General features: G+C 52.1%; 4 protein-coding genes across 4 annotated transcripts; 2 read left to right on the top strand and 2 right to left on the bottom strand.

Moving 5' to 3' along the window:
• Positions 1 to 141: 141 nt before the first annotated feature.
• Positions 142 to 3,630, bottom strand: Z517_08892 (uncharacterized protein; the record flags this gene model as incomplete). The annotated part of the gene is made up of 1 exon (XM_013427406.1): positions 142 to 3,630. One exon carries the CDS (start codon positions 3,628 to 3,630, stop codon positions 142 to 144), a length of 3,489 nt encoding a protein of 1,162 aa, XP_013282860.1.
• A 1,476-nt stretch (positions 3,631 to 5,106) lies between these two features.
• Positions 5,107 to 6,417, top strand: Z517_08891 (uncharacterized protein; the record flags this gene model as incomplete). The annotated part of the gene is made up of 1 exon (XM_013427405.1): positions 5,107 to 6,417. One exon carries the CDS (start codon positions 5,107 to 5,109, stop codon positions 6,415 to 6,417), a length of 1,311 nt encoding a protein of 436 aa, XP_013282859.1.
• A 753-nt stretch (positions 6,418 to 7,170) lies between these two features.
• Z517_08890 (uncharacterized protein) lies at positions 7,171 to 8,526 on the bottom strand (the record flags this gene model as incomplete). The annotated part of the gene is made up of 4 exons (XM_013427404.1): positions 7,171 to 7,743; positions 7,886 to 8,338; positions 8,408 to 8,415; positions 8,469 to 8,526. 4 exons carry the CDS (start codon positions 8,524 to 8,526, stop codon positions 7,171 to 7,173), a joined length of 1,092 nt encoding a protein of 363 aa, XP_013282858.1.
• A 369-nt stretch (positions 8,527 to 8,895) lies between these two features.
• Positions 8,896 to 13,073, top strand: Z517_08889 (uncharacterized protein; the record flags this gene model as incomplete). The annotated part of the gene is made up of 3 exons (XM_013427403.1): positions 8,896 to 9,424; positions 9,489 to 10,335; positions 12,608 to 13,073. The coding sequence occupies 3 exons, from the start codon at positions 8,896 to 8,898 to the stop codon at positions 13,071 to 13,073; spliced, it is 1,842 nt and encodes a 613-aa protein (XP_013282857.1).
• Between the last annotated feature and the right edge of the window lie 1,542 nt (positions 13,074 to 14,615).

Here is a 14,615-nt window from a genome sequence, read left to right as displayed (position 1 = left end):
TAAAGACGAACCCTCACATTAGGCAAATCGAACTTTTTGTACCACATTCACGGGAGAAAAGTCCCGGTTTGATCACTCCATATCATCACTATTGGGCCAGTCTTCTCCTGGAGTGCTTCGTGGTCCAAAAGGCACCGGGATTCACGTATTGCCCGAATTTTGCTCTCCACCAAACTGTCCACCAACGTCATCTCCTCCTTGACCGAGATCGCTCAAATCCATCCCGTCCAACGCGGTGCTGCCGAATTCCTCCATGCCACTGCCTCCAAAGTTCGGCGGTTCGATATTAAACGGTAACAGCCACGCCGAGGAGCTTGTGTCCAGCCCATTAGTCCCTCCGCCGGCGAAAGGATCATTGAATCCATATGTTGTCAAATCGAGTTGATCCCAGGGATTTGTGCTCGCATAGTTCCCTACAGAGGGCGAGTTGAGATTGTTGAGGGCCGAGGAAGTGGTTGGGTTGCCGCCAGTGCTGCTGGTGCCTGTAGGGTCCATCCCAGCGTATGCGGCGCCAAACACCATTTGTCTATCGATAGCCGGCAAGGTGGATATGAAATGGAGGCTGTTGTAGTGCGGCGATGTTGGGGAACCACCATAGGTGTAAGGGTCTGGGAATTGGGCGTTCTGGTACAGTGACGGAGATGTTATATCGAAGCTCGCGAGATCAAATGGTTGATTGACGTTGAGGTTCAAGCTGAGATCAGCGCTCGTGGCTGGAAGATTCTGTCCAACTGATTGTTGGGACATGGATTGGCGTCTTTGCGGGTCTTGCCCAGCACTCGACTGACCAGCTCCAGCAGCAGAACTCGACGTGTTGTTGCTCTTGCCCTTTTCTCCCTTCTCTTCTTTTTCCGCCTTCTTGTTCTCAGCGACACTTTTCCCTCTCCTTCTCGGGATCTTCTTTCCCCGTCCGGCCAAGCCACCACTTCCATCATCAGCCTTGGAAGGCGGACTCAGACTCGCAAAAAACTCTTCCACGGACTGTAGGTCACTTCTCTGAGACATGACTGCCTCGGCGCCGCCTTGGGCGTGTTCGGTGCGATACTCCAAATGAGACTTCTCCCACTCACTTTCGGAGACCCCGTGAGGGTATTTATCAAACCAATCGCCATATTGAAACATGGTTTTGGATTTGTCTTGTTCTGATTTCGGTCTGTTCGGATCTGCTGGAGTTTCAGAGCGAGAGGGTGGGTTGGTATTGGACGTTAGCGCCGCGGTGGCATCCAGTTCCATGGGCGTCTGCGTTCCGCTGCCTCCTGTGGCAGAGGAATGTCTACGCAAGAAGCTCATCCCAGAACCGGGTATTCCATTTGATCCCGGTCGACCATGGGCGTGGCGAAGTGTGGCGTCAGCAAAGGCGCGATAGATATCCTTAACCGACTCAGCCATATAATGAAACATACCCCAATACCGCTTCATCCTGGTGAGGTACTTATAGTTGTGCCGTAAATTCTCCTTGCTCTGCTGCTCGAGAGCAGAGTTCTTGGAAAATATCCCCCAGACATGTACTGTTGCGGCAGCATAGGCACAATAGCCCGCGAAGGGAACGGTTAAGGTATGACCTGTCGAATCGGCGATGAGTTTGCTGATGAGCGAGGCGGACTCGAGGACGATATTGGCGGATGCTGTGAGGAAGGCTTTAGGCATACCTTGTTGGGTGTAGTAATGGTGATGGGGTCTGTGGCTGGGTTGTGTAGGTATAGCAAAGCGGTGCAGAAAGAGGGAAGTTTGCGCCAGGACGATATGGAGAAAGAGATACTGATTTGCCAAACGTTCAGAGATATGGGTGGCAAAGTTTTCCGGTGTGTATGTTATGTCGTCCGGAAGCGAGGCCTTTAATTGGGATATCTGGCGTTGTAGGGTGGCAAACTGGGATAAAGGATCCCATATCGGGTGTGGATCCTTCTCCTTGCCTCCTAGATTGAGATATTTGACGATGCGTTTCCAGAGGACGACGGCACGAACAATGTAAGCAGCGACTCCCATATTTGCTTTTGCCTCTGCAGTGACATCCCCTGCATTGTTGTCGAGCGACGATTTACTGTTGGACATTGGCACATTTCCATACAAATCTTCCGTAGATCCGGGTACCTCCATCTGGAAATGCGATTCTTTGATCGGCAACTGAATTTGGTAATAGTCTTCATTGAGAAAGGAAGGGCGCTCGGTGCCGGACGAGTTGAAGGTGTCCATCAGGTAACAGGCCCACATTGTTCGACGGCGAATCTCTCGATCTGTAAAAGAGAGTTCAGGTGGTTTGGGCCCTTTCTTGTTCTCATTTGAGTTGGCAATCTGGTTTCGACCCAGGGGATCGTGGTCGAGTTCGCGATGCAATTGTAAAGCATAGCCCATTCGCATTGCTTGGCCACCAAACGACCACGACAGCCCACCCTCACAGGTTCCAAAGTAGTGTAGACCCAACATAAGCATAGCTGTGAGAATGGTGATATTGGGCTCGTAGTGACGCTTCTCTACAATGCGCCTAGCGGGAGTTGCCCATTGCTCACCACGGAGAAACGCCGGCTCAGTGGAAACTTGCGGGTGTGTTGAGAAACGTGCAGAGATCGCACATACAGCCAAGATGAGAACTGGTGGGATCGTGCCAGCCTTCAGTTTTCGCATGAAGCTGGGCTTGTGCAAAAGGAGGTAAGATTGACCATAAACACAGTCGAAAAAAACTTCGGCAAGATGTTCTTGGATGTGTTGCGGTGGGAGAGACTCGGAGCCCTCAATAAAGAGCTTGTTCTCGCCGTCGCGCTGTTTACGGAGGCCAGCCGTCGGATCGAGCAAAGTAGTTTTTTCCCGGGAACTTCTCCAGTCATTGAGCTCTTGTGTGAACGCCTCGTCGGCGGAGCGTTTCTTAGGTTGGTCTTTCTCCTTTTTCAGTGCCTGGCCCGGCAGAGGTGGCCGAACCGAGCCACGGCCAGTGGCGCCCAAATCGGGAAGTTCGTCCTTTGGAATGACTCGGATTACCCGGTCTTCCATTCTTTTCAGGCGCTTGTCCAGCATGGCCATATAATCCGTTCGAGGTGCAGCTTTTCTGGTCGTAACTTTATAGACGCAAGGTATGCGAGCACGTAGACAATGCTTGCAAGCCGGCTTCTCACCGGAACATCGAATCTTCTTTCGGCGGCAAGCAATACAAGCGAGAGGGAGGCGCTTCCTCTCTTTGCCTGCTTTTGTCTTGAGCTCGCTCCATGCTGGCGGCTTTTCCTCGTCGCCTTGCACCTTTTTGTTTTCTTGTTCATTGGTACTCGGTGCCTTTCTCGGTGATGAGTCTGCATTACTCGGCGCCTGCTTGCTAGTCCCGGGAGCCCACTGACTCAAAGCAGCAGCGCCAAAAAGATCATGATCGAAGGCGGAGTCAATACTTGCGAGAGAGGCGCGATGTTGAGGGCTAGGAATTTTGCTTGAGGAATAACCCACTATTGAGCCCCGACCTGGAAAGCCTTGACCGTGGCTCAAACGGATATCTGGCGGGGCATCAATACCACTGTTGCTGCTACCATGAGGACTACCGCCAAACGGAAAATTGAAATCGATGGAACCAGGAGATGAGGTGTCGAAGGCGGATGTGTTGGACTGAGGTTGAGGGAGATTGTCGATGCGGGGGTTACGTGCATCGGACATGATATAGCCTGAACTCGAGAGCAAACTACTCCGTTTTTCCCCTCGAGGCTGGCCAGATTGCTTTGATGAGCTTGTCATAATGTAGAGGAGGTGGGGAAGAAATATATGCTGGTCAACGGCATGTCCTCGAGTCGAGATAAAAGCTTCAAGAGTACCACATTGTCAGCCTGGCGGAAGCGAAAGGAGCCGAGGTTCCAAAATAATGTGGGACCAGATAGATGTGATATCAGAGTTTCCAGGCGACTATCGACGAATCTCAGGCTATGTTGCAGGAACACATGGTACGTAGCTCAAAAGGACAAGGCTGAAGAAGGGGGTTGTTGGTAAGACAGTGAGAGTAGGTAGTTTGATGGCACGAGGTCCGACCGGGTGAGAAAATGTGGGAAAGTGAGAAGCGGGTAAGCGGTCGAATTGTGGATTGGCCTGTGGCGTCTCCCCAAGATGGGGGGAAATGCGAACCGGGGTAGTATCTTTTGTTTCTTTTAAATTGCAAAGGGGAACCCTTAACTGCTGAATCTGTACTGTGTAGATCGGGGGAGCGTAATGTCCAGATGGCAGAGGAAGGTCTAGAACCTGAAAATCTGGTAATTATGGTGACGAAGATGATGAAATAGCTGCCTTGCCACCCAGGTGAACCTTTCTCTGTTCCAGTGGTTTCTTATTCCCCAAGAACGAGAGTCATTTGGGGCGTTGCTGAGCTGGTGAGAATATGGAGAGAGGATAAGAAGGATTAGGAGGACAATGACTGGTCAAGGACGACAGTAATGCTGGGGATGAGACTGACGGCACGCGTTTCGTGTAGACGGAGAGGTCGAGCCTTCGGGGTAGATACGGAGGGATCGAGGGTCGCGACTCGAATGGAATAGGCTAAAATAACCTTTGACAGTGGGTTCCAGGTTGAAGCTCGGCGCTGGCGGCGATTGCCCGGTGCCAGGTGTTGACTCGTTTGGGAACGAAGATGGCCATCCACATACCGGGACGAAGTGTGTGGGAGAATATTTAAGAGGCGACGACGGGGCAACCAAGAGATGGGCGTTGATGGAGTAAAATGGCGCTGTCGACGGTGGATGGTTTTCCTGACGCAATGACAAGATCGACTTCCAATACCACCGAATCAAAATTGAGCTTTGAATAAAGAAATACGAGGCGACCATGACCCTGAAGCCACTTGACGCCCACTGATCGAATTCTTAATGAGCGGCAAAATGGCGATGAGGGCGACGACATCAGACCCGGAACACGACGATGATGGAGTGCACAACCAGGTTCTAAGTTAGGTCCACGTGATGTGGTTACCCACGTGACGACTTCTTCAGCCTTTGGGCTGCAGGGCCGAATCTTCCTTTCCCTTACCTCGCACCAGACGTTCTCGATGTTACCCTCCTTATAATTCCCTGTCTATAGCCCGACAGCCATGGAGAGATCGCGACTCCAGGGAAGCAACCTCTACCTTCATCACCTAACGACCACTCCCCTATGGCATCCCTCGCTGAACGCGTGGCACAGCTCGCGCTGTTGACATTCAACTCCCTGCCTCCAAAATGTAAACCACGCACCTTACCAGATGGCACTACCGAATGGACACCAATGTCGGCAGTGATTCTGGCACAAGAAGGACACGATGCGCCTCTAGCCTGTGTCTCGCTGGCGACAGGTACCAAGTGTCTGTCGGCTTCGGCCTTACCCAGATGTAAGGGTCTCGTGGTCCATGATTCGCACGCGGAGATCCTGGCATTGCGCGGATTCAATCGATGGATACTTTCGGAGGTCGAAGCAATTCTCCGTGATCCAGCTTATAGGTCGCCGTACCTGAACATCTCCCACCGAGACGACACTGGAAAGGCTTCAGGTTGCCCGTTCAGATTAAAAGACCATGTGACCATCCACTTCTTTTCCACCGAGGCGCCGTGCGGTGATGCATCGATGGAGATCTTGATGGACTCTCTTCCTTCCGGCAACACGAAGCCTTGGCCAGTTGACAGCAGTATTGCCACTTTGCTGCAAGGTCGAGGCTATTTCTCTCTGCTAGGTCATGTCCGTCGAAAACCGGCTCGGGGAGACGCCGAGCAAAGTGGTTCCAAATCCTGCACAGACAAAATTGCTATCAAACAATTCACGAGTCTCTTGTCCTTCCCAGCTGACCTTTTTGTAGAGAAGACTCCAAATGCCTACGTGAAAACTGTTGTGGTGTACGCCGACAAATACCACCCTGGAGGATATCAGCGCGCATTTGGGTCGAGAGGACGCTTGTCGCCGCTTCGGGAAGCTGGGAACTTCTTCACAGTTGCACCTTTACCTGTGGACTTCGGCCGTTTCGCCTTTGACAGACGACTGCAAAGTTCTGTCGACTCGACACAGACGAAATGCAAAACGAGCAACGTTTCGGCCATATGGGTACATGCGGCTGACATCAACAGACGGGATGTGGTTGAAGTCCTCATCAATGGCGTGAAACAGGGTTACAGGCAATGGGACGAGAGGTCGACCAAAGCCAGTATTGTCTCCAGAAAGGAGCTATGGGTCGTTGGCGCAAGGCTCAGCGGACACCTCGAAAATCTTGATATCGTCGATGACCCAAGCGGCGAGCTTGATCGGGAGAGCACTGGCTGTAACACAACGATCCGAAAGACGCTTTCCGCAACAACATATCAAGAGGCTAAATTGTCAGCACTGAGAATCCCTCACCAAATTTCTAAGGAACGTGTCACGGATACCCTGGGTAACTGGACGAAGAACACTGGCGATGGTGACTGGACCTGTGGCCTGCCTGACCACCAGATCCGATGAGTTTTAGCAAAGATTCTACGACAAATTACAATCTTGGTTGGTAGAGAAAGGCAGACAACACCTTTCCGCATAATACTGGCTTCACCTAGGGGATTAAATGGACGACTGCCACTAACCTGAGACGATCACGGAGAGGACAGTCTCCGCTCTGGCGAAAAGTGCAACCGCTTTTGTCGTGACTTTTCAGACTTGTGATCTCAAGACATATTGTCTCAACTTGTGCCGACTGCTTCCCCAACAGGCCTTAAGCAGTATCGCCTTACCGAGAGATAATCCAAGCCTCCTACGTTGCCTTTGAAATCAACCTGCAAGCGGCAGGACCGTCAGGCAAATGAAGCCCTTCCTGCAAGGATCGTTCTCTGCCTGGGCCAGGATCTAGCGGGCTGGCAAAGGGCGGAAGCTCTGCCAAATCTCAGCGTCCTAGGGCCACAAAAGCTAAGGTGGTCAGGACTGCTACCAACTCGACGACAGGTGCAGAGATCGCAGTTCCTATTACTTGTATACCTGGTTCAAGTCGCTGAAGTCGAATACCTCCATTGGCCCCAACAGGCATGGTTATGCTGTAGGGGCCGCCTGATGTTGCCACCCTCTGTGCATTGCTGAAGAACTATCACCGAAACACAAATCAGTAACCAGATTTTCGAAGAATGGAAACGTCTTTTACAAGCTTCTCAACCCAATTTTCTCTATTCGTCTTCAAAGTATCTCATCTATTTGATTCCGGTCAACCTCCGAGAATCGTCTATGGACCATTCATTTCATGTACCCTGTGACCTTGTCGGCGCTAGCCAAACATTCCTCTAACGTCTGCCAAAACTTGGTTATGTCGAGTGTCCTCGGAATTTTCACACCTTGCCCATTCATTGCCTTTGTTATCACTGTCCTTCCGATCTGCTCTCCCTCCAAGACAACATCGACATCCCATCTCTCGCCACCATTGTCATCAAAGTTGATTCTGACTGCGGCATCTGGATGGTTGCCCAACAACACCGCCACTGCGAGCGGATCGTGTAGCGGGGGTCCCTCGTTGAGCCCAAACACCTCAGCGTATTTATGGGCAAAGAACATGAGTAGTTCGTTAAACATCGTCCTCAGCCTGGTCGGGCCATTCGTCCCATTCAACAGCATACGCTGAACTTCAGGCGTTGCGTAGGCTTGATGGGTCACATCCAGGGGAATAAGAGTCGTCTTTGCTTTCAAGAGCGGGTTTTGAAAGACCGACCGTGCAGATTCCGGGTCGGCCCAAATGTTGAACTCCGCGAAAGGCGTGCGGTTTCCACTTCTAGCGTGGGTGTTGCCGTTGTTATCTTGGTAAGCTTGGCCCATCTTTGGTGTAGATCCTGATGTCAGCGCTGTTTCCGAAGAGGCGTCTAGGCCAAACAGGCCCGGTTTCACAAGCCTCAGGCGGTGTACGATATAAGGGATTCTCAGTCGTTGACAACAGCCGCCCAAGGAAAGAGGGACATACCGAGACGTGAGTGAAATCTGAGCCGATCGCTCCCCCCATTATGGAAAGGCCCGCAATGTGTTCCGCGACGTCTGGGAAAAGGGCGAAGAGCAGAGCGACGTTCGTCAATGGGCCGGTTGCAACAAGATACGGCGTGCCTCTGGGTTGAGACAGCAGTGCGCTGTGCATTTCCAGGACGGCATTGCAGTGTGTCAATGCGGAACGGGTGGGCTCGGGGAGCAGATCTGTCCCTCCCAACCCGCTTGCGCCATGGATATCAGGAGCGGTATGAACGATACGGCAGAATGGACGCGGCGAGCCTGGGAAAACGTGGACTTCAGGTTTCCCAATCGCTTCTAGTACACTCAGGGCATTGTATGTACATTTTGATAGAGGCGCATTGCCGTGCACGGTGCTAACCCCAAGGAGGTTGAGGGATGGGTGATAAGCCGCAAGGAGGAGAGCACAGGCATCCTGATGAGCAGCAGAACCCATGAGTTTCGAGGCATTTCACATGAAGAGGAATGGATCAAGATAACTCACGTCATGACCTGTGCGAGGCCATGAGTCAAAGGGCGTTTAGCTGAGGGGTGTGTTCACCTACCGGGATCACAGTCGAGCCAGACGGGCACTCTGCAGAAAGAAGCCATCTCCTCACCCATCCTAAGACGTAAGACAAGAGATCAATCGTCTAAAAGTGATTGCCTTGACCGGACCTGCGGCGCACATTTGACCTCGCTGGCACCCCAAATTGATATTGGGCTGAAAGAGGAAGGTCTCCCGATATTTTCCCGCATCGTCCCTCCAATCTGTCTCCCACTTTTACTCGTCCACCTCCTTCTCGTTCGCAGCCTTGACAATTCCCCATCCGCCAATCATACGTTGACACATCCTCTCGACACCCCTTCAGTCATCTAAACCGGTGAGCGAACCTCGACCGGCCCCTGCATTGCCAGCGTGGCTCGCGGGAACATCACTGAGCAGTGGACTACAAAGACCTGCGCAATGCTCCTCCACACCATGGTTCTGACATGACCACCTCAAGTTCTTCTCCTCCAAGACTGCCCTTCCCAACCGTAGCGACGAAGGCCTCCTCCACCGCTCAGTCTTCTCAGCTGACCGTTGCGGCTGAAAGCAAGGCCTCCCCGGGTCCTCGACCTGCCTCTCGACCTCAACCCATCGCCAGAGCCCGTCAGGATGCTGCGGCCCCGGACCCTACCTCGGAGAGAGCGACTCTGTCCCTGATCAGACGGACTTTGGTGGCAGATGGGAGTCATGGAGCAGATCGGAAGGTGTCACCGGCGCCAATTGAAGGGGTCTTACCGCCACTTACCAGTTCCAACGAGGTAGATGTGCAGCTGTATGCAGTCGTTGCCATAATCATCAAGGACTTTGTCAACTCGTGGTACTCCAAGATCACGCCAGACCGCACATTTGTGGATGAGGTCATTCAGATTATTGCCCATTGCAGTCGCGCACTGGAGCAGAGGATACGGCAGGTGGATGTCACGGAGTTGATACTGGACGAGTTACCTGTGTTGGTTGAGAGACACATTGCTGGTGAGTAGAAGGGCATGAAAAGTCAAGTTACGTCGTCTCGATATTGACCATATCCCTCTGTCAGCCTACAGGACGGCCACTACTGCTCAAGCTGCTCTGCAATACGGTGAAAATCCCCGACGAATCTATCACGCCCTGAACCCACATCCAGCCCTCGACCCTTCTCTCCCACCGGAGCAACAACAAGCCTACGAGTCTGCCTACCGACAGCTGCTCGTTCAAGGGGCACTGGCGGTTCTCCTACCAACCGAAGACCTGGCAAATGCTTGTCTCAGAACATTGGTGAGCGATATCATTTCCGACCTCATCCTCGGACAGGCAGTGGCGCAGAAACTTTGTGAGCCGTGGTTCCTGCACGGGACTGTCTCAAAAGTGGTGGAGATAGTGACATCGCCTCCTACACTTGCGTCTCGTGCCAATGCCGTCGATGATCAGGAAATCCTTCAGCCAGACGGCCGCCAAAGCCGGCTGGAACAGTTTGGCCTATTAAGTTCCAATACTGCCACACAAGAGAGTTATTCGTCGGACCGGCACCAATCATCTGTTAGTGCGTGGTTTTGGAGACTGCTTCAGTACGCCTTCATGGCATACCAGTTGACGCGGTTCATCCTTGTCGGCCTGGCTTTTGCCCACCATCTACCCCGGAGAACCCGCCATCAGCAGCATCTTCTTGCCGGCTCCACAACGACGCCATCCAAGGAGCAGTTGTCCACCTCGTCAACACGGCAAGTATCGGGGCCCGATCATCAACCCCCCCGCGCTGTGATCAATTACAGAGTCTTCTCCTGCATCTCTAGCATGCTCGATTTGACCATCCGCGTGCCTTGGCTGGCTGGCTCATTGGGGTTCTGGCAGCACATGCTAACCACAGGGCCGGGCAGGTATGGTGCTGCCAACTCCACGCTGGACAAGTAAGTGCCACAACTCTCCTTTTTCCACCACAGACCCTCAGCCTCGCCCGTGTTTTTGAATCCATTCTTCCCTATTGCCCCATCTTGTCTCACCACGGGAATTTCGGTAACCCTCTGGTTTTTTTTTATCTTGGGACGATTGCATGAAGGTCTGGTCATATGATGGGATCAGAGTGATTGCGAGCCAATGGATCCTTGATATCAGCATGTGTGCGATACAATCCTCTTGTTCGTCATCCACCTGTTTGAATCAGGAGGGTGTGGATCGCGAGATGATACCGGTATCCAGCCAATCCCCGCTGTTACAAGTAATGACGGTCACGCTTGTGTACTGTGTGTACTGTCGTACTGCTCATTACGCGCTCTCATTGGACGGAGTTGCTCTATCACGCCTTACCGGATTCAACTGGTTTGTTTCTCCCTGGTGATGTTGGTCTGGTTGTCATGCCCCCTGGCTGCTCTCTTTTACTGCTGGTGGAGTTCGCTCGCTCATGCTCGTCGACCAACTGTACGTCAACGCCATGTCGACAAAGCTATCTTGAACGATCGACCATCGTGACGATCTTCACCAAGCGACCACCTCGGGGCAGATGACCGAAAAAAGCAAAAAGATCAGTTGTTGCAGCCAATTGCGTCCCCAGATTTCTTGGGTTTTCTTCGCTTCCCTGGCAAAATGGTGCCAATTTTCGAACAGGGAGGGCGACATGGATCGGCCCCGCCCTTCTTCCCTCATGTCTCCGTCGACTTGCCCTTCCTGATACCTGCAATTATGCTACCAGCCAGACGAACCCCCAATCTCGACCAATTGCTACCGATGCAACTTCTTAAATCGCTAGTCTCGACTCTGAATCAGCAGACGGGCCCCCGAAGCAGATGTTCTCGACTTGACCAAGGCAAAATCTCACCAGAAAGAACCATTTTTGAAGTCGCTTACCAATGAAACGCCTCCCACCTCTGGCATTTTGGAAAAGGTGTCTTTTTGCGCCCCCGATTGGCCTCCCCGTGGCGCTTTTCCACAATGGAATGCCTGTTCGATAAAGTCCGGCCTCCCACTTTCTTCAACGGCAGTCGTCGGCTTCCTTCGGCACGTGCCGAGGGACCATCGAGTTCATCAGGCACTGCGATAATGGTCCCTTCAAAACCATATTCTTTTTACGTCACAGCAGTGTTAGAACCCTACAGATCAGACTTGTCAGCCCATCCTCCCACGGATATCCGTTATCTGTCACTCGATTTTGTCGGGCCTACCTGCAATCATCAACGGTTCGCATGCGTTCTTGTGTGACCCCCTCGAGCGAACCTCGACGGGAAACTAGTCTGCGGTCTCCAGCTCCCAGAGACCCTTAGACTTACCGACTTCGGCTTGGGCATCCTTTTTGCAGTATTCTGCACCCAGCAACTCCACCCCAACCTAATTTTCTTTGCAAGTGGCGCTTCGAGACTCGAAATCACTCGCTGGTCAGCTTTGGACGGTGGAAACTTCGTACCACACCCTGAGTCCTGCATCATTTGGGCTGGAAGACTTGACGACCCTTGATCCTAGCTTCCTGGTCATTCGAAGCTGTTGCAAACTGCCTGCAGAAACACTAGTCTCTGCTCACAAGGTTGCGCACCGCTTCAAGCCCTTTTTTGCGACTTGCCGTGAGCTAGAACTGCGCGTGGACGCATTGAGTTCCTTCGCCCCAAGGCAGTTACCATGCTCTCCGTGGGCCTGGATCATCATGTATTTTGGCGCTTGATTTGCGCAGACAAGCACGCCAACGCCAGTCCTGTGAACACATGCTCGCAACATGCGATCCACGGGCTCTAGGCGCGGTTTTCGGCGCCCGCCGGTGCACCTCCTGAGACCTTCCGCCTTGTGCTACCCAGGGTCGCGTAACGACGTCGAGGTCTGGGTCACGTGGGTCACTTTGGATCATCTTGGAAGTGTTTGGGTATCAAGTGATGGGCGGTGATGGGCAGCGATGAGGCATATTGGGCAGCAGTGAGGTGGTGATAGTGGTGCTTTGAGTTCGTGAGATCCACAGTGTCGATCTCCCGCAAATCTCGCCTCAGTGAAGCGCGAAAGTGCAACAGAACGGTTGAGCAAAACACCGAGCCACAAGGTTGAACTGGCGACGAGAACAGTCCTTCGACAGACCTGATTGAATGAGCGAAAGCGCATGTTGACCTGCTCTACAACTCGCAATGTTGCCCTTTGTCTGCATTTCCAGTTGAAACTGATAACCTTGGATGAGCGGGCTTTACTGACAACTTGATATTATCTGGACAGGTTTCTGTATCACACAATATCCACGCGCCTCTTCTCGCCAGCACTAATACCACCTCTGTTGCTGCAGATTCGAACCCTTATATTTCCCAACAACACTCTCGGCCCTCCTCCCCCGCCTCCTCCATCTGTGGAAGAAGCACGCAAGATCCGGTCAAAGGCCGCCACTGATATTCTTTCTCTGATCCCTAAACCTGTGGGCAAGACATTCTTTGCTGTTCAAAACGTCGGGACTGCTGAAGATGAGGAGATGGAAATGCGGATAGAGGTTGAGGAGAGGCTGTTGGGATGGGTAGACGATGCAGAGATGAACAAGTACCTCATCTATGCTATTTTGGAGCACGTTCTGCTCAAGCTTGTGCCAGAAATGATAGACAAAACGCCGTCTGAACTTCTGGCCGAGAGAGGAGTGGATTTAGTTGCGTCGGGAGAGGTTGACAAGGTGGCGGGGTGGACTAATGGGGCCTGAGGTTGGAACACAGGGAGGATAGGGGAGGTCCAGTTCCTGGACGAAAGAAAATGTCTCGAATCTGCACAATGTGTACAGGTATGAGGACTTGCAAATCTTACTGTTGTTCTTGCCTCTGGACTGAAGACAATTTAACCTCCTTTCCTAGTGTTTGCTGAGTCGAGATTGTAGAACTAAACGAGCTGACCTTACCTCGTACTCGACTCTGGGACGCAGGCCATGTCCAGGGATCCCTTCCCCCTCCCCATCCATCGGCACTCTTGTTCTCTGCTTCTTTACCTCACATTTGCACGATTCCGGCATCCCAGGTCCTAAGGAGGGACGCAGGCAGTGTCTCTTTACATGCTGTCGTCCCGAGCCGAACCTATTCATCAAAAGGCGGCCCCCCATGGTCGAAACTTCTGACGTCCAGGACCGCCTATCTGCGGGCAATGTGAGATTGGTCGAGCTCCTCAGCATATTACTACATGCTACTTGTGCTGCGAGCACATCTGTCGGCAGTTTCAAGTCCTCCATCGTTCCACTATGCTCAATCAGCTGAACAGATCCTCTACTAGACCGTCAGTTCAGCCCTCCCCTCCTTCGATGCCCCATCTCTGGTATCTCAAGACCTTGAAAGTCAACCGGCACTGGAAGACGACCATAGAAGGGCGCAATGGAAAGTGAAAAGAAGAGTCTAAGAGCGGGAAGGAAGGGTAGAAAAGAGAAGTTTCTGCGGAGGACGATGGCACTGCTTTGTCTTTCGTCTCTATCTCTCTCCTTGTCCCCTTTCCTCTGGCCCTATCTCTTCACTTCTACAGAAGAAACAAGGCACCCACACCGTGGCACAAGAGCAAGATGCCTAATCCTAGTCATACATGCCTTTTTTATGACAGGCAACACGAACTCCTCTCGACATGAGCCAGGCTTTTCAGACTAACAGACGTCCCCTTTACTGCTGCTACTGCTACTACTAGTAATCCTTCTCTTCCTCTGCCTCTTCACATCCACACACGAGTCGAGTCCCATTCGCTTCGGTCGCCCTTGCTTTCAAGGAGAAACAACCACTACGATAAAGCAGATTGGACGAAGGACAAGGGGAAAATGGTGGCAGAGTGACAAGTTGAAGAATTAGACAACAAGAACGCCCATAATCACAAAGAGAAACAGAGAAAAACCCTATCACAAGAGCAACGAGGAAAAGGGAGACTGGTCTGTTCGCCACCATACATACAGCAGGGAGTTTTTGTCTTGTTATTTGGTTCTCGCAGCAGGTGAGCGAGCGAGCAATCGCATCTTCTCTTCCTTGCCCAGCCATGCCATTTCTTTTATGGTTTGGTGAGGACTATTTCTCTTTTGTCCCGAGCCTTGCTAGCCTGTACCCCTTGTGGTTTTCAATTGTCTTTTTCTCCTTCTCTCATACCTTGGGACAGATGACACATATATACAAAGTGCTACTCTGTCTCTATTACTCTTGTTTTCTTGTCCTTTACACCTCCGTTCTTGATCATCAAATTAACTTGTTCCTTTAGAGGAGCTGTTCAGCCATATTCACAATTGTGT

Source organism: Fonsecaea pedrosoi (genome assembly GCF_000835455.1).
Source record: "Fonsecaea pedrosoi CBS 271.37 unplaced genomic scaffold supercont1.5, whole genome shotgun sequence".
NCBI lineage: Eukaryota > Fungi > Ascomycota > Eurotiomycetes > Chaetothyriales > Herpotrichiellaceae > Fonsecaea > Fonsecaea pedrosoi.
This window is presented reverse-complemented; position numbering and strand designations above follow the sequence as displayed.